Source organism: Chamaea fasciata, unplaced genomic scaffold (assembly GCF_029207755.1).
Source record: "Chamaea fasciata isolate MVZ Bird 193981 ecotype frontalis unplaced genomic scaffold, bChaFas1.0.hap1 SCAF_1, whole genome shotgun sequence".
NCBI lineage: Eukaryota > Metazoa > Chordata > Aves > Passeriformes > Sylviidae > Chamaea > Chamaea fasciata.
This window is the reverse complement of record NW_027094086.1, coordinates 147,035,841-147,063,527: the sequence shown is the minus strand read 5'-3', so window position 1 is coordinate 147,063,527 and position 27,687 is coordinate 147,035,841. Positions and strand designations below refer to the sequence as shown.

At 41.8% G+C, this 27,687-nt stretch overlaps 1 protein-coding gene across 6 annotated transcripts in view; it reads left to right on the top strand.

Annotated features, from left to right (window-relative positions):
* The first annotated feature begins 230 nt into the window (after nt 1-230).
* Nucleotides 231-27,687, top strand: part of GALNT11 (polypeptide N-acetylgalactosaminyltransferase 11) — a 46,805-nt gene continuing 19,348 nt past the window's right edge. The window contains exons 1-7 of one of the 6 annotated variants that reach the window (XM_066201121.1): nt 256-308; nt 5,227-5,429; nt 6,387-6,476; nt 16,031-16,363; nt 20,059-20,182; nt 21,844-22,010; nt 26,336-26,461. In XM_066201121.1, coding sequence (XP_066057218.1) covers nt 16,069-16,363; nt 20,059-20,182; nt 21,844-22,010; nt 26,336-26,461 — 712 coding nt within the window. In that variant the 5' untranslated portion in view covers nt 256-308; nt 5,227-5,429; nt 6,387-6,476; nt 16,031-16,068. Of the gene's footprint in view, nt 389-2,168; nt 2,246-5,226; nt 5,430-6,386; nt 6,477-7,201; nt 7,286-16,030; nt 16,364-20,058; nt 20,183-21,843; nt 22,011-26,335; nt 26,462-27,687 lie in introns of those variants that run through there. The other 5 variants (XM_066201138.1, XM_066201112.1, XM_066201147.1 and 2 more) reach the window with 5 other exon arrangements.

Here is a 27,687-nt window from a genome sequence, read left to right as displayed (position 1 = left end):
ATGAGCAGAGACATGCACTGCATATCTGAGGGGAGGGCAGTGAAAGCCGCACATCCACAGCCCCGCACCCCTGACTCCCCTCGCAGCTCGGCCAAAGGGACGCGGGACACGGCGGCACAGCCCCTCGGCTCTGCCCCTCGGGGCTCGCCATGTTCTCCCGCTGCCCCAGCCCCGCCTGTCATGGCGGCGGCGGAGGAGGAGGAAGAGGAGGAGAACGGGGAGGGGAAGGAGGAGGAGGCAGCGGTCACATGGCGCCAGCGCCGCCACAGCGGGCGCGGGGCGGGCGAAGGGGCGATGCCGCCGCCGCGGTGAGTGCGGGGCTGTGCGGGACACGGGCCGCGGTGGCGGCGCGAGGGGAGGCGGCCCCGGCGGGGGAAGCGGCGCCGGGGTGAGGGGCAGCCCGGGGGGTGCGGGTCGGGCTCAGCGGCGGTATCGGGCTCTCTGGACACCGTGGTGCTCGGTCGTAGGTTGGGCGCGATGATCTCAGAGGTCTTTTCCAGCCTAATTGATCGTGCGATTCTGTTTTCCCGCCTGCCCTGAGGCAGCGGTTCCTGAGCCCCGGGTCCGGTGCGGGGCTGGCCCGGTTCGGGTCTCGGCTGAGGTGACAGCGGGAGGCTGCCCCGGCCGGGTCCCCGCCTGACCCGGCCCCTTGCTCAGGGCTCCTGCGTTAACCTGACCCCGGGGGGAGACCGAGGACTGTGCTGCAGCCGGTTGTGCTCCACAGGATGGGAGATAACGTAATTACTGTTTCTGATAGTCTTTAAATGCATGTGCAGGAGCAGCAGCAGCCCGCCTACAGGTAGACTGAAACTCCGCAAATGCGACCCGAAATGTGAGGATCGGTACGCGTTGGTGTTGCTGGCGCCGCTCCGTTCATTGATTCGTTTGTAGGGCGAGGTCAGGCGTTGCTTTTTGGAGCGCTGTGTGACCCCGTGAAATATTAAAGCTTTCTTTTCTTTACGACTGGGAAATTTATTTTAAAACTGTTTCTTCCCCCTTCCCCCCCCCCCCCCCCCCCGGCCCCCTGTCTTCTGCTTCCCCCTTGTTCTTCAGTAAATACTTATATACAACACTGAGGCTTCTCTCTTCCTTTTAGCAAATATGTATTATTCTTCGTGGCTGGTCTCCAGCTCTTCTAGTCAGCTCATTATTGCCATGTGGTATTTTTCTTTTTTTGTGTGTGTGTGTGTTAAAGCTTGTAAGGAAAGCTGGAGCAGAACTAGCAAACGGACTGTCTTAAAGTTACTTGCAAGGCAGAATAAAGGTTCTCTGGTCCCTTGCTTGCGAGAAAACAGGCGGATCTGAATAAGCCACCAAAAGCCCTGTGCTGCTGGCAGTGTGGGGCTTAGCAGGTCAGAAATCTCTGCTGTAATGTGGTACTGGAAGCAAACATTTTGCTTAGAATCCACCTTTCCAGACAGCTGTTTCACCTTGGTTCACTTTGTCACAGGTGTCAGCCTTAAAACTGCTGTGGAAATTAGAACACTGATGCTCTCTATTACATCATCTCTGCCGAGCTGTATCCTGAGTTGTTTTTAATATCAGCTGCAGTAGACCCTACAGGACTTTATTATATAATTAAAGTGCAGCCCCTACTCTTCCAAAGAAAAAAATAAAATCCCATGACCTGGCTTGGTTGCTGTTTTGTAAACATCAGGATTTTCTCCATTTGGTCCAGAGTATTTGGAGCATTGCTTGCTGTTCAAAGGAAGGGTGAAATCTCTCAGTGCCAGCACAGTAATTGTGTAAGTGGGCAGGGTTATTAGCACTTGGCTTTGTTTTTCCCTGGAAAATATATTTTAACTTAAGATCAAACACCTTGTCTCCTTAGAAAGAGTAGTCTGGTAGTCTGTAAGTTATAGTAAATATTCTTGCATGCTTTATGAGCTAGGATCTGCTTTTTTGCCTTTTTTTTTTTTTTTTTCCTTCCCTATGGATGTCATCTTAATAGGAAACTATTCCTGGGTATCTCTGATTAGCTTAAGCTGATCCAAGTGCAGGCTGTGCCCAGGAAAGGATGGTACCAACCTCCTCCTGCCAGTATGTTTCTGCCATGCTACCCCATAGAGAACCTCTCAATATGTGAAATAGTCCAGCTGGGATTCCTGGGCCTCATTTTAAAACAGCTTAAATGTCCAGGTGGTTCCAGATAAGAGGCTTTTGATTAACAAGCAATTGGCCTCCCCTGGTAGAACTGTCTCTGAAGAACTGCATGCCTTCTGCATAAGCTTTTCCTCATCTCTGGGTAAGATAACCTCCTGCAGAGTTTTAGGAGCTCTTCTGCAGCAGGGAAGGGAAGAAATAACAGTGCGGCTCTAATGAGCCTTCGTCTCCCAGCCTCAGATGAGGATGCCAGCAGGTGAAATGGCATTTGTTCTGCTGGAAGAGAGCGTGACTGCAGATTTCAGGGCCTGTGGCCCGACTTCTGCTGTCTAATCACATTCTCAGAGGATGCAAATCAATACTGCATTATGCACAGGAGTAACACTGAATAGAGTTCCTTAGTTTGTGAGAATGGGTGAGTCTCATCATTTTCATAGTGATGTAAAATAACAGTAGGTAAGATTGAAGCACTTCAGGTGGCAGAAAGCCTGGAAACAGCCGGGCAAGGGGAATGAAGATGAATTATTGGTATTTTAAAAATTTATCTATAAAAAATAGGCTTCCTCACAGTAAGTGATGGAACCCCCAAGTTTTTAATGGTAGGTACAGGGTGTGCATGTGGTGTAGGATCACATGGATGAGCTTAGAAGTGTCTGAGTAGTAAAAGTGGGGATTTTGGATCTTCCAGTGAGAAAGAACAGGATACTGGGGGCGGCGGGGGGGGGTGTGAACAGAGGCAGGATGGTTCTTTGGTTGCATTCCTTGAAGGTCCTGTAGATCCTGCAGGCTGAGCAGTCAGCAGGCTGAGTCTGGCAGTGTGGCACCTGTGTGTTGGTAACTTGAAGCAGAGAAGTAAAGGGAGACTTCCATTGAAGGGAAAAAGTAAAACTTCCAAGATTACAATAATTCCTCTCTGTGACTGTTGTTTGTCAGCTTCCTAAAGAGTTCCATCTGCCTGGTAGGTGATACTGTTGCTACAGGTATCCCCAAAATCAAGCAATTTCCTTTGGTGCCATTCATTTTGGAGAGATGCTGCTTGCTGTTGCAGAGTGAAAGCATGTTCTTGTACTGTAAGTGCAGAAATTAATTTGCTTTTGTTTCTCAAAAAGTATTACAGAGGTGAAATCTGTTTCAATCTCTGTTAGAGTGTGGGGGGCAGATAAACTGTCTTCTTATCTAAGATTTCTTTTCAAAACATATGGTGGTTTATGGAGATGAAAGCATTTGCTGTTGCAGCTACTGTGTTAATGTATAAAGCAGTGTCAGTGGTAAGGTCTTGGCTGTTCAGGCAGGGTTTTCCAGCATGGGTAAAAGCATTTCTTCAGCTTTCTGTGTAAGAATCAATAGTATGCACCACATCCTTCAGCCACGTTCTGGCGTGTTTCCCACGTGAGTCAGCATTGTGTAAGAATTAGTGTAAATGTTCTGTTTGAAAACTCTGTAAAAACTAGAAATACACTGCAGCAAAAAAGATGGAAAATTAGGAAGTTGACTGGACTCCTTCATTGAAAAATTGACCTCAAGTATACTAAATTTCTGATACTTTGTTGTAGGAACTTCTGAACTTAGTCCCTGAGATGTGAAAATCTGCTAAATCTGTAGATTAAATAATTGATGGTGTTGCTGAAACGTAGAGTAAGGAGTGAAGTGCCTGTAAACATGTGTTGAATGTGTTGTATCTCAGCCCTTTCTTGTGCAGTCTGGCTTGGCAGCCTGATCCTTTGCGTGTTTGAAACTGGAGCACAGCACTGGGGTGAATCAGCGTTTCCACTGCTGGCACGGATTAGAGACCCCTGATGCAGCGACCTCAGGATTTGGTGCTGCCTGATCTGTGCTTTAGAGGGTGAGCAAGAGGTTGTGCAGGCCAGGGAGGAGTCCAGAGCTGCTACCCCATAGTGCTCACAGGTCTCTGATGTCTTTGTGGCTCTAAATTCATTTGGGAGCTCTTGTGGTTTTCTGTCTCATGGCAGTAGTAGCATTGTGAGTTCTGCATTTCTGAGGCTGAAGTTGGCTGTGACTGACAAGTTCTACCTTACCTGCTCTGCTACAGAGACTGTTCACATTTGTACTCCAGCCTCTCTTGCCGTGGAGCAGGACAAAAGTAACTCTTCTTGCTGCTCAAGAGGGAAAGAATGCGTGCATGTGTGGCTGTTTGGGGGGTAACTGCCTCCCTGCAGTAACTTTTTGTCATTCTCAAGACTTCAGCTACGGAGACACTGCACCATTTAAGAAGTCAGATTTTCAGTTGACAGGCTAAGCTAATAAACTTGCAGAGGCATGCTGACAGGAGGGTACCTCAGTGAAGGGTTGCTATGTGCCAGACTGATTTAAGCAAATACTTCATGAATGTTAGAGGCATGTTCGTGGAGGTCTTTTTAGTTTGTGTAAAACCGTCCAAACGCTGCTTGGCTAAATGACACAGATTTTCTTGTGCAGACAAGGATTAAATTGGATGCTTTAAACCTTGGAGGTGGCCTTAATTAAAACACAGATACTTTTCCAGGGAGCACGAACTATCATGTTTTGATTCAAAATCTCTTATGAATTAATCTTTGTAGGTATTTTGACTATTTTGCCAATTCTTTAAGCATAACATCAAGAACAAAGGACGCCACTGTCTCTATTGATGCTTCCCATATTTGTTATTGAATATGTTTTCTAGAAGTGTTTCCTTTAGTTTTCCATCCCCTGGAATACCTTAATTTTGTCAGTTAGCATGAATCTCTTATCTCTAGTGTCAGCAGATGTCGAGACTCATCACCTATGAACCAAGAGATGGCCAAGTTCTGGATTGCACATTAACCTTCTGTGCAAGCAGAGTGTTGGGAGGCATGGCTCCTACTGAAGTGGGAAAATGTATTTTTGATCTGCTCTTCGTTTTGTTGCAACATCCGTGATTTCAACATCAAAATCCCAAGTATGTTTTCGTGTTAGAAACATTGGCAATAGATAAGTAGAAGAAAAGTGACCAAGTGGGGACGGAAAAGGAGTGGTCCACAACTCTTTCCTCAAAGGGATTTCTTGTGAGAAGGAAAGATTGAGTCTGTAAGATCACACAGAAGGAATGAAAGACTAAGAAAATTAATTTTTGGCATAACTTGTAGAAATTTGCTCTCCTTACAGGCAGTGTACAATCCGTTTCTGCTAGTGACGTCTTTTAACCCAACAATGAAGGTGTTTGCCTTAGTGCATGAGGAGAGAACTGAGACATTGAGTTGTTGAGAATCTCATCAAAATCTGCAGCAGAGCAAATACTTCAACCAGAGAATCCCTTGTCTCAATCCACCTATCCTGGTGCAGTCAGCGAGTTGAAGAGAGTACACAAAGTAGGTTTATATCCTTAGGATTCCTCTCTTTTATTAATGTCTAGAGACATTTGTGAGAAGATAAAAGATGTTGATAGAAACCTGTGTGCAGAAAATACTTTAAGCTTCTGATGAGAAAAATGAAACCAAAACAAGAAGATTGCAGGGTCTTGGTTAATCTCAGAATTTCTTACTGGGGAAAATGAACGTTCCAAATGGCATGGGTAATGTGGACTCTGTGCTAAAGCTTGGAGGGAAAAACTCCAAGTGAAATTTGTTTCTGGACATGAGAAATGCAGATGGACATTTAGTTCAACTCATGCTTTTAGTATTTTTTCACTTCTGCTTTTTTTTTTAAACCATGGCCATTCACATGGAAAAACACAGGACGTGGTGCATTGGGGAAATCACTAAGATAGTGCCATCCTTAACAGCATTGAGTACTGTAACAGGGTTAAGAACTCTGAGCAGTTTAGCGTGAGTTAAATATTTTCCTATTAGAGGTGATCTAGGGATTTAAACTGTAACTTGTTTTAACCTCACAGTTAATTCTGGGGCTATGTTTCATCTACTGTTTATATTTTTGTTTGTTTTTGTTTGATTTTTGTTGTTTGGGGTTTTTTTAAACAAATAAATCCTTATGCTTAGATCAGTTACTCAGGCTCCATAAAGATGTTTGATCCGGAACAAGGTATTTGTCTGTAAATTTCTGCCTATTGAGAAGGAAAACCCTGCAGAAAGAGAGATGAAGTAGACTTGGGTGATTTGTGAAGAGTAGGCACGGAAGTCTAGGAATTCTATAATCTGACGCTGCAGGATGAGGTGCAATGTAACAATTCTCATTGAGGCAATTTCCAACTCTCTGGTACAAATAGTAACATAATTGCAGCGCTTTTGCATTTTATACAAGCTCAGGTGGAGTCTTTGGAAGTTCCCAGGGTGAGTTGGCAGACTTTTTTGTGTGTTTTTTGTATCCAGCTGTTGGTATCAGTACTGAGCTCTGCACAAGTGGATGGTAGATGTCTTCTGGGAACTACTGCAGAACCTGCGCCAAGTACAGTTTCCATGGTGAGTAGTGACAAGTTTAAAACAGACTGGTCAGCCCCTCTTTTTACCACTGTCCCACTCCTCAGTCCTTCAGTGAGGTCTGTTTTGGTGACAGAGTTGCTGCAGCTTTTTTTTGTCAGCAGGGTTGCACAAACGAGGCCTGAATTATTTTTTTTTAATTTTGTCTTTTTTTTTTTTTTTTTTAAGAATTAGAAAATGTGTTTTCACTTTCCTTGTAAAAGACTGAAAAAAAAAAAAAAGCTGAAAGCACTTCTGATGGAAATTTCTGAAAGAAAATATACCTAGAAAATTTCTGTCAAAATGTGGGAATCTTGTGAAGTTCCTAGTGACTTGGAAAATGAGGAGTAAGGGAATTTTTTATACAATTTAGTGATCATTTTCTCTAGCATTACTGTGGTCTAGTCATGATGAAGAATGCTACTGATTGATTATGTGAGTGGCAGGAAGATGACCGTGTGTATATTGCCAAATCCATGGATTGCTATATGGATCCTGCATCAGCTGTAAAAACATCATAAAAGAGATGTGAAAAATAATTACAGACAGAAAAATGCATAGATGGTTTTGGGGCAGTCAGATGAGTATGTGCAGCATTGGTGTCCTCAGAGCATCCACACTGGCCTGTTTTCCTGCAGAAACCTGCCCTTGTTCCCCCATTCCCAGTCAGGACTTGCAAACAGCAAAGTGTTAAGTTTCTGGCTCAGCGGTTCATTGTTCGCTGGGAATGAAGACACGCTGCTGCTGCTGCAGTCAATGTGCTCTCCCTGTGTAACCTTGCTCTGCTTTAGTGCCGACTCTTCTGGAAAAAGGTGAGGCTTCTACAGTTCAGCTCTTCCTGTAGAAGTGTCACTAATCTAATTATTTTGCATGAATCTGCGTTTTTGTTGTTATTTCGGTGAGCTTTGCAGCCGTTAAATGTGAGGGACAGCTAAGCAGATTTTAAACGTTTAGAAAAGGTATTAAGCAGCTTATTTGTGTGTAGTTGACCTTGCAAGCTCTCTTGCATTCTGCGTTTGTATCTAGTGCTGAAGGCTTGTTAAACTAATGTTTAGATGTGTGGATCTTTCATGTGAGAGAGATGCAATGAGGAACAACTTGTGGGGTGTTTAACCTTGCTGTTTTCTAAGCTCTGTGAAGAGGGAAGGGGCTTTATTACAAAATGCATTGCAGCTTTCTTTGGAGACATTCTGGCTTTCAGAGCTGCTTTTACTGATGAGAAGAAAATCTTGTTGTTTGAATTAGAAGAAAGTATTTATTAGCAACAAAAAAGGGCTGAAGGTATTTTTAGGACTCCGGGAATGGCATGACATGTATTTGTGTGCCAGATGGCTTAAAGGGACATCCAGCCCAGCAGCCTGCAGAGCACTTGCTAGGGGGATAGGTAAGAATTTCTTTCTTATAACTGTGCTTTGGGAAATAAGAAGCTTTATTTGGAGGGGAATGAGGACACTGCAGCAGCATGAAAGTATAGCACTTATTTACTGAGAACTAGGATTTTGGTAAGCTTGTATTTCTAATCCAAGAGTCCTTGTTTTCTCTAATCAGGCTGGACTATTATGTTACTTTCCTAGATGCAATGTTGTACCACTGGTTGTAACTAAACCTGGTGTTCTTTTCAGCTGTTTGTTAACATGAGATCCTGGCTTACTAAAGCTTTTCTTTCCAAAACTTGTAACTGTTTTTTTCCATTTAAATTGTGTCCTTAATTTAGAGCCCTCATGGAATACTCTCACTTCATGAAGTGGAGTAATATGTGGGGAGAAAGGAATCCTTTATCAATTGGGAAAAACCCAATATGTTTTATTGTTGACGAAGAAGTGGAAGATGTTAGTGCAGAAGATACTTGAACATTTCTTTAAGGATGCTTTTTTTTTTGAAATGCAAGTGGATAAAGGAGGAATTTTACATTTTTATTACAGAAAAGCCAAAGTGTTTGCATACACTCTGGAATGGCAGCCTGCTAAGTAAAGCTTTTTTACTGGAATTGAGAAATTCCAAAAAGCTTGATAAGCAAATTTATGTTCCTAGAGGGAACATTTCGGTGTATAGTTCACAGATTTGAAAATTATACTATGCAATATTCAGACATCTCTGGTCAAAGCCCCCAAACTGAAATACAAATCAGTGTATGAATGAGTCATTTGACACTGGAAAAAGAAAGTGAGGACTGAGAATGTAAAGACTTCACAAGATGAATTTTTAAATTTGTCCTAAAACACTTAAAACTTTTCAGACTTCAGATACTCAGAGTATAGTTTCATAGGTCTTCAACAATTCATGCAACTAATCTATGTGCCTTTCTCTATCTTTAAAGTATAATGAATATTATTTGTATTTTAAGATTAGCTGTAAAATGTTGCTCAAGATTTTGTATTCACTCCAGGAGGATTTATTGTAGGTGGTATGACATGGATTTGTATATCTATGCTGAAATGACTAAACTGTTGGCTCTCAAAGCTTGGAAAGTGGAATTTAGAAGGGACTTGCAGAGGCTAATTAAAAATAGATCTTAATGTGTCATCTCATTAAAATGAATGGGAACAGTGGTCTTATGCAAGAGGACAGTCTGTGGTCCACAGGATATTTCTGTGAATGAGTGTTGGTGTGACTGAACATTAACATCAACATGATTTAACATTAGTCTTTTTTAGTTCTTTCTTTCTCGTACCTTGCACCTCACTAAATAGCCTGGGTCTGTTTTCTTGGGAACATCTCTGTAGGTAGCAACAGGCTGCTGCTATTTTAGTTCCCATCCCAAAGCTGTCTCTTCTGCAGGCTGAGGGAGCCCAGCATCCTCAGCTCTCACAGGGCAAGTGTTCCAGCCTGTGACTGTCTTGGTGGCCTTTCACTGACCTCTCTGCGGTTTCCTGATGTCATTCCTGTCCTGGCAAATCCCTCCCTGGGTGCTGTCCTCTGCCTGTGGGGTCACTGGGAGCAGGGGAATTGCTGCCTGTGCTCCTGTGGGTGCATCCCTCAGCTCTCCTTGCTGCAGGGCTGTGCTCTGCCTCAGCCAGGCCTTGGCTGCTCCTTGTCTGCAGAGCTGTTCCTTGGGCTGTGCCAGCAGCCACGGAGTTTGTCTGTCCCAGGTGCAGCACTTGGCATCTGTCCTTGCTGATTGGCATGATTTAGGTTCCTGTAGAAAACCTATCTTTACATGAGTAGTTACTTGCATATATTCTGTCAGAAAAAGCCACTTAATTCATAAAGTGCAATCACCCATCCCTCTGTAAGGTCAAAAATTAATGGTGGTTTTTAATTAAAAACAAACTGGTCGGTAGATCAAATTTACTGATAAAACAATTCTGTATGAGTGTTTTTTGAGGAGTTAAATTGGCTCAGTGCTTAGATTCTGAAGCACATGAAACACTTTTATTTGGAAGTGTGTATTACTTTTGCTCTGGCTGTATGTTCAGTGGATGTTGCTCCTGGTGATGTGTGTTGGATCTGAAGCAAAAGCTGTCTGAGGAGTCCCTTTTTCATCTTGCTGGTCTGTTAACTGTGACTTTCCCTGAAGAGAGAGATTCTAATGGAAAGGTTGCCTGGAAAAAAAGAATTCTTTTGCAAGTGCAGAAGGTGTGTGAATGGCATCTCTGTGTGATGAGTGTGTGTTACTGCAGTAATATACTAATTCTTCCTCATGTGGCCTCTGTTCATTGCACTGTTAATGCTGTTGTTTGATAGTGATTCAACCAGCAAGTTGGAAAGCCTGTTCATGGGTGGCTGTAACATCTTGGAGGCCAAGAAATGTGGGAAGAGTTAAGGCTTTTAAAAGAGCAAAGTTGCATTTATGAGTAGTGTTTTTATATTCTTGTGTTCTGATCCCCCTCAAAAAATAAGAAAGTAAAAATTAGAAGCATCTGTCGAAGGTCATGCAGCAAATTATCCTAATACTCTGTAGAAAGATAAAGCAGTTTAACGATTTTTTTTTTTTGTAGAATGCCCTTTAAAAATGAAGATTATACACATCTGTTCCTTGCCTCAGTATAGTTCCAAAATACGAAGGTAGTCTTGCAGGGGACTACTTGGGTAGTATGAGTTGTGTATCTGTCTTTTCCTGTTGTGGTTTTTTTTTTTTTTTTTTTTTTTTTTAAGAAAAGCTGTTCTTGGAAAAACAACAAGCAGACTTGAAGGTTTTCTCAAATAATTTTTACTCCTATTTCAAAAATCCTGAGGTTAGTCTGATCCTCTGTGTGACCTCTGACAAACATGAGTTCTGGCACAGTTATGAAATACCTACTCATACGGTGTGTTTACTAAACTGTTGAGCTTAATCCAAGCAGATGTCAGTGCTTAAGCAGCGGCAGGTCATACAGTCTGTAGCAAATATTGCTCTTTAAGCCAAAATATTGTGGATTGTGGTTGACATTTTTTGCTTCCTTTAAAAATATCCAACGCAAACACATTGGGCCAGTGTTCCTGGGAGCTGCACAGGTTACTAACAACAAACCCTCCTGGGCTTTGGGGGGAACACAGTTGTGTCCTTGTTGGGCCAGGTGTTAAATGAATGTAAATGTTCCCGGGCTTGATGTATGAAATGAGTGTCATGGTGGTGGTGTAAGGCTGCTAAAAGAAGCTGCTGTGACATGAAAAGCCTATTTCACAGTGAATAGTGCAGCTCAGGTCTGGCAGGTGGGCTCCTGGAGAGTTTTTCAGCTTTGTGATTGATTGCATTTAAGAGACTTTTACTGAGTTAGTAATATTTAACCTTTGTAGTTCTCTTAAAAAAATCAATTATTTACCAATTGTGCAAGGAACTGAGAATTCTGTACTGTAATTCGTGGAAATTAGAGAGAAATATTTTACTCCTGGCATTTCTGGTATGTGGGTCTGCAAACTGAATTTCCAAGGCTTTGCCCAAGGAAAACTGTCATGCAATAAATATATGGCAGTCAAAATAGAGGAACAAGAGAGACACTGAAAGGCTGAATATATGGTTAGAAATTCTCAGAATACTGTTCCTTTCAGTCTTGGTCTCTTCTGAGGTGATGCTGATGGAGACAGCTTCTATGATATGTTTTTTCCTTTCTTGCCTCCAAACTGGATTGTAATTTCCTGATGCAGGAGATGCTGCCACCTTGGCTGAGTTGTGTTTGTTATGTTGAAGTGTCTCTGGATTCCTGAGTGCACCAGAGTGAGCAGCCATGAGCTCCCTGCATCTCTAGGGCATGGGAATGAATGCCTGTAAAACACTTTAAGGCGTTATCATTTATTTCTTGCTCTGGAAGCTCCCATCTTGCCAAGGGAAAGGAAATGCCTTCTGTTTTTTCTGGATGTTCTTTACTACTTGAGTTTTTGGAAAGGAGAATTGTTTGAGGTGGGGTTTTTTTTCGGTTTTTTTTTTTTTTACTTTTGGTAGCTGTACTGCTTTTCAGAAATGAAGGGGGGATGCATGATAGACCCTCAAGCCTAGTCTCTTTCCAGGAAAATTTGTGAGGAACTGTATTGTGAAACAATTCTTCTTGCTATGTTTAAATCATGGATTATTCTTTTGTGGCATTTAGTATTTTTGTTTACACTTGAATAAATAAATAGAAAAGGGTTTTAACTGTACTGTCCAAATAGCAGTTTATTGGTAACTGGACTCATTGTTACAGTATTGCATAGGTGAAAATTATTCTTATGAGCCCATTGGTTATTTGAATAATACAATTCTGCTTTTTTTTTACTTCAGCTGTTTCTATGTAACTGTTCAAACCTGCCAGCTGTGCTTGCATTACAGAGCTTTAGGCTGTTGAGTTAAAAATACATATAATCTGTTTTTTCATGCAGTATATGTCAGGGCTGAGAAAGATCCTAATACTTTGGGTTTGAAAGGCATGTCCTTTGCATCTCCTGTATTCAGGAACAGGTTTTCTCTATTTAAGGAAAAAAAAAGTGAGGAAGAAATAAGGAAGGATTTGGCTTTGCTTAAGTTTCAAAATCCTGCTTGGAGAAACAGCTGGGAGAGGATGGATGTTTAAGAGACTCATCAAAGTATTATGACCATCCATAGGCTGAGACAGTTGTTGGGTAAATTGGCAAAATGTATTTTCTAGAAGACTACACAACACTGGAGAGCAAAGGAGTCTGGACTGAGCAAGACTTTTATTTGCTGTGTCTGCATGGAAGGTGGTCATGGATAGGGAGATGACTGAGGTAAGATCAAGGATTGAGTGTCAGGCTCCATGAACTGAATGTGTCCCTCTGCCCAGCTGCAGTCCCCTCCTTCTCCCTCTGCCACTTTTCAAAGTGGTTATTTTTTGTTGCACACTGGAATGAGTGGAGGGATTCTTGTTTCTTGGTGTGTTGAGGAGGGGCAGAGATACATTTGTGTGATTGTGCTTTGTATGCATGGAAGGGTAGGGCTGGAAGGGTTCTCTTGGTTCCTCAGGGCAGATCCCAAGCAGGACTGACACGAAACCTCCTCTGACCTAAAGCACATCTGTGAGAAGTCAGTCAGCCTAACACTGTCTAAAACTGGAGTGTGCAGCTCTGACACAGATCGTGACTCTGCTTAAATGGTAGAAGTGGAAATCCAAAGGACAGTGTTTAGTGTAAATACATATGTGGTGGTGAATAAAGCAAACTAATAAGCCTCAATGTGCTTTTCATACTCAGAGTTAACTTTTTTTTTCCTTCTGCCTTCAGAATGGTCTACATAGTGAGTCTGTATTTTCCTGCCAAATAAATTACCAAATGTCTTGATTGAATAGCAAGGTACTGAGCGGGCACAGGCTGTGCATTGTGGAGGTTCTGTCATTTGATTTAAATGCAGTATTTCAACATCTTTATCATGTTACAAAATGCCAGAATAGTGAAGGAGAGGAAAAGAACATGAAGCAGATCTATCAAGCATCAGGTGGAAATAATACTTGGTTTATTTAGCTTTGGTTTGCATTTGTTACTTTTGTAGCAGTAGCGTGAGCTTTTAGTGTGGTCAGAAATGGAAGGGATGTACAGCAATGTCCTCACTCTGGTGATTAGTAATTCATCCCTTCTTTAATCTGAGTGTGCCTGATGTCAGCCACAGCAAACTTTAACTTCACCGTGGCTGCAAGTTCCACAGCAGCAGGTGTAGCTCTGAGCTATGAAAGAGATGCAAGGAGCTGGGGAAATATTTAATCCATGAGGAATTCTGCTCTGTGTGCCTGTCTTCTGACCATTACCAAAGACAGAATAGATTATGTTCATTTTTTTCTGTGCAAGCTGCAGTGTAGATGTATCCTTAAACAACTCTGAAATGGAAAGGTTCCTTTTCTGTTAGAGGAATTTTTATCTTACTAGGACAGTGCTGTCCCAAAGTGTCAGTTCATGTTAGGATTGTCCATCTGTGTTACCATAGTGAATGGAAAAACACCTCTAGCAGTTTTTGAGGAGCAGTATGTTAGGCTTGGACAAGTCTTACAGCAGATGACCTTCTGGTGGCCATGCAAAAAGAACCTGGCAAGCACCCAGATCCTCTTTTATGGGGAAGCATTAATTGTCTGCAGACTGCCAAGCAAGAAGAGTTATTATAATGAGAGGATATAACTGTTTATCTGCTCCTGCTCCTCTGCAGCCTCACGTGCTTTTTCTGAGCCAAGGTTCACCTTGGTGAGGTCATGTTAGCACAGGGCATGAGGCACTGGGAATTGCTCATCTGTACTTCTCTAACTGGTAAACCTATTCTGCTGGTGAAAATGAGGAGGATTTTCTTCAATCATTTCTGCCCCAGAACATTCAGTGCCTGACTAATTTCATGGATTTGCAGTTAAAGCAGCGAGATTTCTGTGTGACAGTGAGCCTGTTTCACAGAGAGTGCAATTCATCTGTATGCACAGGGTCAGCCTGAGGTCTAAACCCTGTGTAAGACCTTTTTAAGCTCCTTGGGCTCAACTGCTCTGTAGATTGTTGCCTTGCAGAAGTGAGGGAGTTAGACATGGTAAGAACAATGGGTAAATTATTTTTGAGGAGGGTGAGTTTTGGTTTTTTGCTTTACTCTGTGGATATTTTATTCTCAGGAGATGATGGGTTGAATTTTGACATACATTCTTTTTGGATGCAAGTCACTAAGGACTCAGGATTACACTGTCAAAGTAAATGGTGTCTTTATAAGGTTCTTTGGGATCATAAACAGCTTCTACCTTTATTCAACAGTTTCCCATCTTGAGAAGGAGTAATTTGTTTGTACTCATAAATGTTCTGGTTTGTTCTTTGCCAGACTGACCTGAAAACTTGTGGTAGTTTCTGACTTTTTGAGGAGTTTGAAAAGTGCATCAGCATAAATAATTGACTCCCACCCCAATATTTGTTTTCTTAAAATAAAACTTTTGCTAATTAAAAGGTGATTGAATTATTTCCTGATTCTTTGTTACTGTACAAAGATTTTGTTTTGGTTAGATAGTGATGAAAGAAGTCTAACTCTTTGAGTCAGCATTTTCCCCCCCCAGTTTGGGGAACTGCTCTGTATAGTTTTTAAGTTGTGTGTGGGGTTTTTTTGTTAGTATGGGGGGTTTTGTGTGTTGTCAGGAGGTTTTGTTGTGTTGGTTTTGGTTGGGTTTTTTTGGGTTTCTTTTGCAGGATGGGGGGAGCATGTTGAGCCTTTTTTAGATTTGGGGAACCCCAGAAAGTCTACCCAATTCTCCTGGCCTATAAGTAAAATATTTTCCCCAGCTTCATTTGCTTCACAATTTTGCTGATGGCAGTAATTTTCAGTATAGCTTGGGAAATTTGTCTTGTGGATGTCTAAAGTAAAACTCTAGTCTGGGTTGCTTCCTTCCAGCTCTAGATGAGCGTCTCTCCAGGGAATATGAAAGCTTTTCTGGAATCTGCAGAGGCCTGGAGGAACCCAGTAAATTACCTCAGAACTTTTCCTTCTTTTCCTATCCCATCTGTCTTCTTTCTGTGGAGAAGGTTATCTGTAAATGTGTCTGTTTTGGTGCTGTGTGTTGTTCAGTTGCACCCCATCTTTTCTGGAACTCCTGGGACACTTAAGAGGGCTGTTCTTAAATTTGGGGCAAGGACTGAACCACGTAGCTTTTTTGAATCCATGGTCTCTCATTCCATGCTTTAGGATAGGATCTGAGCTACAAAAATGGATATACACCGTCCTCCTCTTGGGCAACTGGCTCAGAGTGGCCCTGCTTGAACAAGGGGGTTGGACAAGGTGACCTCCAGATGTCCTTTCCAGCCAAAACAATTCCTGAAGAATCAATTCCCTGTGTATAGTATATTTAATTATATAGTTATATGTTTAATTCAAGGCAGGCATACTAGAAATACACTGTTGTGGAACAGAGATAATTATATAACTATTCTGAGGAAAATTAATCATATTTACCTTTAATTGAGGTGCGTCTTTGGGCTCTTAGTGATTGTTTGCTCCATATTTTAAAGCAGTGGTATCCACATTAAATGTGAAAACTGGTTGTGTTTATTTTTTGAATGGGAGAGTGTAAAGGGATTTACTTCCTAGGGTCTGTGCTTAAAGTTTAAGTTCTAAAAATCATTTAATGGAGGAGTAACCTATCAAATGTATTTTGTGATGTATAAGGTAACAGGCAGCACTCTCAAAATGCATATTTTCCCTTTTTCAGGTAATTGAGAATGGGCCCTCAAGGATGCTGAGTGTACAATGGGAAGTGTCACACTTCGTTATTTCTGCTATGGGTGCCTCTTCACATCCGTGACCTGGACACTTCTGCTCTTTGTTTATTTCAACTTCAGTGAAGAGAACCAATCCTTCAAGAATGTGCCCATCAAGGGGCTGGAACCTCAGAGGCCATTTCCAAAAAAATTCTACCCCCGTTTTACACGGGGGCCGGTTCATATACCTGAATTGCAACAGAAAGAGAATAAGATAGGAAACTCTTTTGGAAATCATATCCAGGATCCAGTTAAGGGGGAGATAGAATTCTCTCCTGAAATGGGTAAGTGGTTTTCAGTGTTGGTGACAAACTTAGTAAAACAACAGGAGAAATGAGAGAGTTTTCTGGAAAAAAAAAAAAAAACCCTCAGGAAAGTGTACAATGAAGGAGTTTTTTTTTGTTAAAATGCAGGTGATACTCGTGGCTCTCTTTATTAGGCATTACTTTAAATCTATTCTACAGTGATTAACCCAAAATACACTCCTTCTAACATTTACATCTCTGCTATGTAAGTGCTGATGAAGGCTGGGTTACAGCAGGGTCTGCCCCTGATGAACTGAACCTTGCTTTCAGAAGTTTCGGTGTGTGCTTGTTTCATATCTTACTCCTGTATTAATTGGGCCCAAATATATAAGCTTCAATTAGCTGCAGAGAAACTCTACTTACATGCAGTAATTAAAAATAGCTTGATGTCAATAAATAATGAAGACCTGTTGATTTGGAGAATGTGCTTGGAGTACTACTTAATCTGCAAGAAAGGCATGTAGGACAAACTTACAATGCAAGATTGAGATGACAGTGGTTAGAGCCAAATCCTGGTTACTTTGTACCAGCAAAGATCTGTATTTTTCACTAGAGCATGTTTCATCAATGAAGTGATTTAATTTTGTGTTCCAAATTAAAATGCTTTGTGTATTCTAGTGCTCACAGCATGTTCACTGCTGTGTTTAGATATCGGTTTGTGCTGCTGCTTTGGGAAGTACGGCACAGAAACCTTCACTGAATGCTCAGATCTCAGTGAAGTCCCCTCTCATGGCTGGATGAATGGTGAATCATGAGCTTTGTGAGTTTCTAGAACTCTACCAAACTTCACTTTCTGACTTGGTCATTAGAGCTGTGTGAATATGTTAGAAAAATGGCACTTCATGTTGCCCTGTGATATCACAAGTGATTTTCAGTTCACTGCAAAAAGCCCAAGTGCCAAGTGAGGTGGAGGCCAGTCCAGAGGTGGCCATTTCTTTCCAACTATTCAGTCTGGGCCAGGAAAGAAATGGAGCTTTTTAACTGAGAAGTCCTTTGATCTTCAAATCAAGTGACTGGTTTGGTTGGTGAAAGCCAAGAGAAGTTACAGTGCCAGGATAAATTCTACAGGAATCATCAGGAGACAGCTCTTAAGATGAGGTGTTTTAGGAAAGGGCTTCCTGAAGTCTGTCTAGGGAAGGACAGTGATAAACACACAAGGCAAAAAAAAAAAAAAAAAAAAAAAAAAAAAAAAAAAAAAAAAAAAGTGAAAAGAAAGTTGGTGTATGATGGTCAAACCCAAGCTGTCCTCTGATAGGTCAATCTATCATCTATCCTTTCTTTTTTCATTGATCTGTGAGAGTCACATAACACTGCTGAAGTAAAGCCTAAACTGAGGTTTTGATTGTGAGCTCCTTGTTTTCCAAGGGCTTCTATCTGCTGCTAGAACTGAAATCTTTCAGGTCTTTTGCATGCATTTAACACTGTTCTTCAAGAGAAGCTTTAAAAAATATTAGGACTCCTTGGATATATTCATAAGATCAGAAAAATGTAGTTAGTGGTTGGCTATGGATAGATTGTAGAATGAAACATTTGGGATGTGTTTTAAGCTCATTCTTGGTATGAAGAAAACATTTTAAGGTGACCACAGTACATTGTGCCACTGATTGTACCAGAATAATGGAGCTGGGTGTCTGAACTGACCAGCTGGAGATGTTCCTTTGGGAATGGATGTGGTTCATTAGAGGACTGACTGACCCCTTTATGCTGCTATGGCTGGGGGAGTGACACTGCCACTGTAAACAGATCTCATTCCTACCCCCAGAGCACAGCTCATCTGCAGTGGGAGCACTCATCCGTGAGCAGCACAGCCAGTCACAAGGCACTGTGTGGGTGTCTCCCATTTATCTCACAGATATCACTACCCAGCACTTCCCACTTGCTCCTGCACAAATGTCAGGGCATTGACTCTTGAGCTGTTTGATATCGCTGCTGCATTGCCATTGCTGAACTGGAGACTAAAAGCCACAGGGTGCTAAATGTGAACTGAATGGTGGGAATGTGGATGCCTGGAATTCCCTGCAGAGTTCACCAGGTACATGTAGGTAGACTTTGTCGTTGAGACACGGCTGAGCTCCGAAAGCCCAGATGGATTACTCATTTTGAAGCTTTTTTCCATTTCAAACTTTTAAAATTTCTTCTCTTTTATGTTTAACCCAACTCATTTTCTCCAGGCTTGAGCTCAGCTGGCTTTTGCATAGCTGGTGAAAACTGGAGAACATGAGGTGTGGAGACTGGCTGAGAGGATTGAGTTTATTCTGCCTCAGAGAGAAGGCTGAGGGGTGGCATTTTATTGCTGTCAACAGCAGCTGAATAGGAGGCTGTGGGGAAGATGGAGGCAGCCTCCTTCCAGACTGCATGGGATTTTGATAAGAAATTGGAGTCAGGGCATTTCAGTTATGGAAGAAGAAAAACATTTTCAGTGTGGTTGGGGTCAAATGCTTGAACAGAGAAATAAGAGGTTGTAGAATCTCCATCTTTGGACTTACTGAAGGCTTTCAAAACTTAACTGCACTGGTTCTGAGCAACCTGATCTAGCTAGACCTGCTTTTGGGAAGGAGATTAGACCAGGTGTCCCTTTCAATCTGAATTAATCTGTGAATGTATGAAACATATTTTCCTGGAAGTATGGTAGCATGCGAATGAGAAACCCTCTTGTTAACTATTTTCTGCTGATTCTGAATGAATTGGAGATGATGGGCAGAGTGGAAGGAGAAAACTTACATGATCCTTGCTCACTTCTTGTACTGAAATTTCAGTGTAGCTTGATAATAACCAAAGAGGTGACAGGCATCTCATTCTTTGCAGCCAACTGAATAGAGACAATAAAAAATAATCACTCTGCTACCTGAATTGTTGCAGAAGTGGCTAGAGGCACAGGTGGTGGCAGACACCAGCTGTCTCTCCCTCATGGAGTTTTGTGAAGCGCCACAATTTTTTTGGTTCTGTTCACACTGGTGAGTGCGTGGCTCAGTGAGAGAAGCCCATGGCACCGAGTCAGGGCAGGCAGGATAGCATTGAAAATTTCATCTTGGCTTATAGCAGTGCATTTCCTACTGCCTACAGTTACTTCTGCCATGCTTAGTAACAGTCGCCACATCTGCTAAAATAATCAATAAACAGCAGCTCTGCTGGTGTTTTACTTGCTGTCGAAGTCCCAGGTGAGATAAACAAAAGTTTACAGTTCTTGCATAGCTATTTTTGTTACCGCAGACTTTAGAACTGCACGAAATTGGAGCTGCTATTGTGAGGATTTTTTCAACAATTCTAAATGTATTTCCTCTCTCAAAAATCCCATTACAGACCTGTCACCTGTGGGGATAGATGCTGATTCATTGTGTGCCAAAGTCTATCCTCTGTTGCTTGTTTGATGTTGGTTTTAGGTGGTGCTAAGAATTAGAGGCCATGTGAGTGAAGGGAGGCAATAAACACAATGGAGCCAGCAGTCTTTGGAGAAGGATTTAATTTTATTACAGCTGCAAGGGCTACTCATAAGTGCTGCCTGTTTGTGAGAGGGAGCAGAAATAGTTGCACAAATACACATCTTGCAAAACCAGAGGGATTTTTAAGAGCATAATGGGTTTTAGAAGAGGTTAAAGCATATGCTTCAATCCTTAATTTCTTTCAAATGATGTTTTTTGAGCCTTTTAGTTGATCTTGGCATGTTTCTGTTGCAGGAATGATTTTTAATGAAGAAGATCAGGAAGTAAGAGACTTGGGCTACCAGAAGCATGCTTTCAATATGCTTATCAGCAATCGACTGGGATACCACAGGGAGGTGCCTGATACAAGAGATGCAAAGTAGGTGCTGATCTTTGGAGAGAACGTGGTACAGTTTCATGTGCTCAATGGCTTTTTACACCTGATAGAGTATTTTATATTTTTGGTATAACATTTCTGTCATACACTGTCCCATCCTCACGTGCTGCTAAAGCTGGATTTTTCAGCTATTTAACAGGAGTGCTTGAGGTTAGGATTTCTATCCTTTGGTCTTTCCTGTTTCTTTTGACTGAATATTGTTTCTGGAGATGCAAATTTTTTTTTGTCAACTGCTAAAGGTATGTGATAGGTTGTGCACTGCTCTGAATATTTTCTATTAATAGATATTTTTCTATAGTCTACCTGGTGCATATTGGGGGGGGGGGACAACTCACCTCTGTAACAACAATAAAACCTCCCAGCACTGAAAAAGAAATAAATGTACATCAATATTTCTAGTGGTTTCTCTGGTGTGGGTGAATGTAATGAATTGTACTTGCTGATTGTTTTTCCCAGAATTGAGCTCCTTCTAAGTAAATGAAAGCTTTTCTTCTATACTTCTGCGTTTTCATTTATAATTTCCTATTTTTATTGGATCCTCCCAATGCCTGGCACCTCCATATGGCATTAATCTGTGATACTTGGCCCTATTAAAAGTAAGGATGAGCTTTGAAAATAAGAAGTAAGAATGATCTTTTGATTTGAGTGGGATTCATCTTGCAGATTTAGGTGCTTAGATAACTGCTTGTTAGTCAGTTGCCTCTGCTTTTATTATAATTAGCAGAGATCCAGTCAGTGCAGTTAATGAAGCATGCAGAGCTCTTCAGCTGACAAAACACACTTGACAGCCTTAGGGTGAGCTGAACACTATTTAGGCTGCACTACTGGACTTAAGTGTCTTAATCTGTCCTCTGAATCCCAGCGTTGGTTGTGTAAATAAGTATTCAGGACCAGTGGAGTTTTTCTGGGATATCCAACCCTGTCTCCAGCAGCTGGCCAATAAAGCTGGGGTATTTTTGTGGGCTTCATGTCATACTTGAACTGTCTGAGCTACCTGAGGGTACTAGACTGTGCCTTCACTATCTTCTGTTCTCTGTCTTGAGGATCTCTGGTTCTTATTCCCACCTCAGTCCATGATACCCTCTGTTTTCTAACAAGCAGCAGTGTGGGAATACACAAGACAGAGAGTAAGACAGATTTAATTAGCATAGCTAGTTTGATAACCAGGAGGCCATGGCAGGAACAAACACACCTCTGAGATTACAAGAAGTTGGGATTAAACCTGTTTATGGGAAGAGGAGAGATTCAATCAACCCCCTACGAAAAAGGTGTCATAAAATGCATGAGTTGCTTGTATGATCTTTTAACCTAATTATTGTAGTAGAAATTATTAACCTTCCTGAAATGCTATATAAGCTTTTAGAAAACCTGCGTAAAATCGAATTCTGATCACTGAATCAGTCTTCCTGTCTCTCCATCAATGGCCAATACAGCAGTGTTAACTATGAGTCTGTGTTATGTGGAAAGTAATTTACTGTGCTGAGCCCTCCTATAGCTGTTACACGTCTGGGCTCATTATGTTCACATTAGGAGTTCCTCCTACACATTAAATGTTTGCCTGTTATTTATGAAGTTTCAGCAGTGACCCAGCTCTATGGAAACCCCTCTGTAAATAGTGACAAAGGCTCTGTTCCTGTTTGCAGATGCAGAGAGAAGTCCTACCCTGCTGATCTGCCCTCTGCCAGCGTTGTGATCTGTTTCTACAACGAGGCGCTGTCGGCCCTGCTCCGCACAGTGCACAGCGTCCTGGACCGCACCCCTGCCCACCTCCTGCACGAGATCATTCTGGTGGATGACAACAGTGAATTGGGTGAGAGGCTCTTTCAGGAATGTTGCACTTCTGGGCCTTTCTGTGCCTTACTGACTGGTCAAAATCAGTTGTGGAAGTCATGATGCAAAACCAGTTTGTACTGCAGCCCGTCACCAGAGTGCCAGCCAGTACAGATGTGTGGTGTCCAGAGATGCCCAAGGTGACATCCTCTTTGCCACTGGTGCCACTTTACTGATAGGCTTTGTATCATACAGGCTTTAACATTCAAAATCAGGTTTTGAAGCTAATAATCATAGAATCAAAGAATGTTAGGGGGCTGGAAGGGGCCTTAAAGATCGTCTAGTCCCAACCCCTGCTGCCATTGGCAGGGATGCTTCCCACTAGACCAGGTTGCTCAAGGCCCTATTCAACTGGGCCTTGAATGCTTCCAGGGATGGGGCATCCACAGCTTCCCTGGGCAACTCATTTCAGTGTCTCACAACCCTCACACTAAAGAATTTCTCCTTGATATCTAACCTAAATCTTCCCTCTTTCAATTTGTACTCATTACTCCTTATCCTGTCCCTACAGTTCCTGGTAAGTCCCCTCTTCAGCTTCCCTGCAGGGTTCCTTCAGATACAGGAAGGTTGCAATGAGGTTTCCACACAACCTTCTCTTCACCAGGCTGAACAGCCCCAGCTTTCCCCTGCCCTCGCAGGGGAGCTGCTCCACTCTTACCTCACCTCTTGCACACACTGATCACTGGGGGTCATGAAGCAGTTGTTCATAGTTTGGGTTTTCTTCGTAGTTCCTTGCTTGGGCTGCTCAGGTGCTCAGAGCAGACGACAGAGGCGCCACTCACTACTCGCTGTGAATGCATCTGAAAGGAGCTGGAGGCACACAGACACTCCCGGCTGCGGTGTCGCCGATGGGTTGCTGTTGCACGATGGAAACAGTGCCGTGTTTTGTACTTGCTCAGCATTTCGGGGGCTCAGCGTGGCTGGGCGGGCTCAGCGTGGCTCTCCAACAGCCTCTTGTGGCCACGCCGGGAGCGGCTGTCCTGGCTCTGGGAGCAGTCTGTGCTCCAGCAGGCATGGAGGGGCCCTGGAGGGTTAAACCCTTCAGAGTTGCTTTGCTCCTGTTGAAGGATTGCTGCTTTTTCTCTCGATTGACACACAAGGCAAAGACAGACACGCAATTCAAGCATGGGCCTCCAAAAGCCTTTCATTTTGGCCCTTTAAAAGCCAAATTCCTGTTGAGGAATGTGTTAGCATAGCAGTTCTTGCCAGCAGGTCTCTGCAAGTTCCCTGCTCGCCTCTGTACAAGTCCACAACTTTTTGCACTTTAAAAATGATTTTTAGAATGTATTTTTATTTAATATGTATAATTATAGCTCCCTTGGTCTCATTGTTTGGTTTCTGGTTTAAAGTCTCACTTGCTCCAAGAGACTGATTAGATGCTTCTGCTGTAGAATGGAATTCTCTAGTTATGCTGGAAGTTGATTTCTCTGAGGTCAGATCAAAAGTCAAGATACAAGAGAGAACAAAGATCAAACACTGCTCCTTGCTGATAAGAACGTGTAGTATTTAAAAGCTTGTTTTGTTTTGTGTTTTGGGAGCATATGCCTTGCTGTAAAGTGTCTTGTGCAATTTGGTTTGTATTCAGAGCTTGCCTTGCTTCAAAACTCAGTCTTTTGAATGTGAGGATGCATTTGATTGATGCCTGTGTTGAGGCAGTAATGCCATCGCTTTTCTGGTCTGTTGTTAAAGTGAAGCAATTAGTGAATTTGAACCAAGTTCAAACCATTCAGTAGCTATTTTTGTCTTTCTGACTTCAAATGAACTTGTTCTGAAGCCAAAGGCAGGAGGAGGTATTGTTTACACAGAATTACTGCTCTTGTTGCTAATGATCCTATGTTTTTGCTGCTGCTTAATTTTAATGGATGGATTCTTACAGCAGAAGAAAGATGGGGACTGGGGATGGTTTGGGAATTGAGGAAATGGATAAAAACTTTAGCTGTGCTATAGATGTGATGAGCTTGGGCAGATTGCTTGATCATTATGCCTCTTTGTTTTGTTTTTTAGTTAAATATTAATTTTCCTTCCGTTACCTGTTTTCTGGAGTAGTGTTCTAGATGAAATTCTCTCCAGTTCTTCACCTGCAAAAATGAGAGCTGTGCTACACATCAGTGGTCTTGTGCAAACCTTGGGCCTTTGCACCTACTTTTGCCTCAAAAATCTTCTTAGACTCAATCATCAGCAGTTTTACTAGCTAAGCAGGCATTGCTATGGCTCAGCCAAGCCCACTGTTATATTTTTTTTCCATTCCCTGAATGGCAGGATTTCTTTTTCTTTTTTTGGTATAACCTCTTTCTCCCTGATTTAGCCTTAACCTGTTACAGAAAAGCCTGAGGATGTGTTTTGAAGGCTGTTACTGGAGGCATTCTTCTGTGTAGAAAGAGAGATTGAAGAACAGAAAAGGAGCCAGTTGTCTGCAACTCAGTACTTCGGAATAGTTTACAATAATAACACTCCAGACTCCCATCCTAGGGCCCATTTTGCCTTTGTTGTGTAGAAATGGAAGAAGGTAATGCCTAAAATAATTTTGGCTAAAAGGATGCAATTGTCTCTTTGGAGCAAAATTTCTTAGGCTGGATTGAAGCAATTTTTTTGGGTTATATCAGAAGTAATCAGTGTTCCCAGTGCACATGAAGGCAACACACAAAACCCCATAGGCAGCAAAAATCCCCAAATGTGTCTGAGATAAACGTGCCTGTTAAGAATGATCTGTGCTATGGACCCAGTTGCCAGCAGAATGCCATTTTGTGTGGATCAGAACTCTACTGCCCCTTACACTCTGCTGCCCAAGCTGACGTTGTGGACCTGGTTTAGCTCCTGGTGTGGATGTGATGTCTTTTATTTTCTCTTTTTTCTTTCTTAATTCTGTTCTTTTCAGAAGTTTGCAGATGTGAAACTTTTCTCGTTTATTTGCGTCATCTGCTGTAAGAGTTGAATTTGATAATTGAGCTTTTCTGCTTTGTGCTGGCCCATTGTTTCTGCAGGTGTACACTGTTCTTCTCTTGCTATAATGAATCAGGTGAAGAATGATTCAAACACTATTTTATTTTCGGTTTGCAAATGTGCCCTGCTTGTTTGGGCATCTCATTTGGGTGGCACCTTAGAGATTATTTAATCAAATTTCTAGGAGATTTTCTCTGAAAACATCTTCCCTTCTGTCTCTGGTATATGATGTCATTATTCCAGACGAGGGGAGAGAATTCCTGTGACCCAAATCAATTCTGTCTGTATCTCCCCAGAGAGTTTCCTTTGTCCTGGAGTATTCTCTAGCATCATACTTGCTGTGTGTTACCTTCTCACTTCTGATCCACCACATTTGCTTGCAGTGCAAAGGCTGAGATCTTAACATTTGGAATTGCGTCTGGGAATCTCCTGCCTGAAAGTTCTTATTCCTCCTTGAGGTTGCAACTCTGACTTCCACATATATTCCATTGGCATTTTGTCTTGTTAACAGCAACTTTTAATGTTTGAGCTGACATTCATCAGAGTAATGTTTATTTTGGCGTATCCTCTGACAAAAGTCTGCCTTTCTGCACCAAGGTTCTCTATGAAGTCTCAGTTGGGTTTTTGTTTTTCTTTCTCATTTTATAGTCTTCTTTATTTCTCCATAAGCTTATTAACTTACGCTTTTCCATTACTTCAGTCTTTATGTCTCCATCTTCTCTTCAGTAGTTCTACTTTAATGTTAGAAACCACTGACCTTGGGTGAAAGAAGTATTGTTACTCTTAAGATTGCCATTGATGTTAGCTAAGTTACAGTAGTGCCCATAGACTCCAGTGAACTCTGCACTCCTTCAAAAGCACAGGCTTGCCAGCAGAATCTTTGATCCTTTTGGGTTTTAGAAAAGCAACCAGCTGTGAGTGAGCTGTACTTGGTATCTGTTGTTCTGTCAGTTAAGCAGGCACAGGTAATATAAGGTGTCTTCCTGCTTCTTCTGAAACGTGTCAGCATTTGTTTTCATGTATGGAAAAAAACCAGTAGTAATTTAAATCATTTGCCTGCCTGAAATGTTTATTGCATCTGTTGCAAATGCCAGTCACCATGAGAAGAGTTTGGAAATGTGTTTCTTTGAACAGCAAAATTTTTTTTTGAGTCTAGTAGTTCCACTTAACTTGAGTAATGTACTAAAGGCATTGGAGGGGAAGTGTAGGATGTGGGATGACTGACTGTCCTCATGAAACTCTTGGTTTGAAGCTCTGCTGTTTTGATCAAGATTTTGGCCGTTTTTGAGTTCAGTGCCTTGAGATTTTTAACAGAGCTTTCAGAATTTCTGTCCTGTTGTTGAACTTGTATTTTCCTTTTTTCAGCTGACTTGAAGAAAGACTTGAGTGAATATGTTAAAACTCAGCTTCCCAAAACCACAAAATTGGTAAGAAATGAGAAGAGGGAAGGCTTGATCAGAGGAAGGATGGTGGGAGCCTCTCATGCCACAGGTACACTTGCTTTTTTCTCTTCTCCTTGCATACTTTGACAATAAGTTGATTGGATGACTTCTCTTTTTGTAGTGCAGCTTTTCAGATGTTGGATGTTTGACCTGTGATTACTTTATCCCCCTGAAGGGGCTCTGCATGTCGTGCCACACTCTAAGCTGTACAATTTAGCATTATCCCAAATCTTTCTTCCCCTGCACTATCTCAAATGATAACTGCAAATTTGGATCCACGTATGAGTGGTTTTTAAACCTTGAGATACTTTGAGTGTCTCAGCTGTTGATTCTTTCCTTTTTTTTTTTTTCCTGGAGACATTTGCTTTCAATAAAATTATATACTTTTTTGGAGTGGGTAAGTGAAACTGTGAAACAAAACCGGTATAGTGCTCTAAAAGATTAACTCATTTTATTGAAAGTTACGAACACAAGTTATCATCATCCCAAACCTTCCCCTGCACTGTATCTCAAACAATGACTGCAGTATTAGTGAGACAATGTTGAGTTTTTCCTATTCTTGCCCTGAAAAACTGTTGTCTCAGGAGCACCTCCATGTGGTCAAGATACGGTAGTTGCAGAATATTTTTTGCATGTTTTATGTGCAAATTTCTCCTCTAAGATGAAATCTGCTCCCTTTTAAAGTACGCTAGTTTTGTTTTTAATGTTCAAATCTAATAGCAATGTTTTTTGTATAAGCTCTTCTCTTGCAGTGAATTTTAATTGGGAAAACCAATACTTGGTGTTTATAAACAGCCTTTACAAGAATGTGCTTTCAGTTAAATTCTTTGGTATCTGAGAAAGTGTGTGCTACTTTCTTAAATAATTTTGAGTGGCAGATAAGTCTCTTAATTGGTGTTTACTCATTAGCACTGTATAATCCAGAGAGAAGATTGTGCTTGCACTTTCCAAGCTATGCAAAAATTCATTTCAGTTAGTCCAATTTTACGTATTTTTTTTTCTCTTCTGAACTGCAGGAGTTCCATCCCCATGCCCAGTCAATACTGCCTGTGGGGTGACTTGTTATATTTGCATACTCCAAAGCTGTTTTCTTTAAAGCTGTTTCCCATCTCTTCCACGTTACTCTAGTGTTACATACATTTTATGTTGTGTCATGAAGGCTGGTGCCTTTTTAGATCAAGTGAGCATGAGGGCACGTCATAAATCAAACTGTTCTTACTGACTGTGGCAGGAAATCTCCATGTAAATGGCCAGGTATTGCTTTCCCCAATGAGC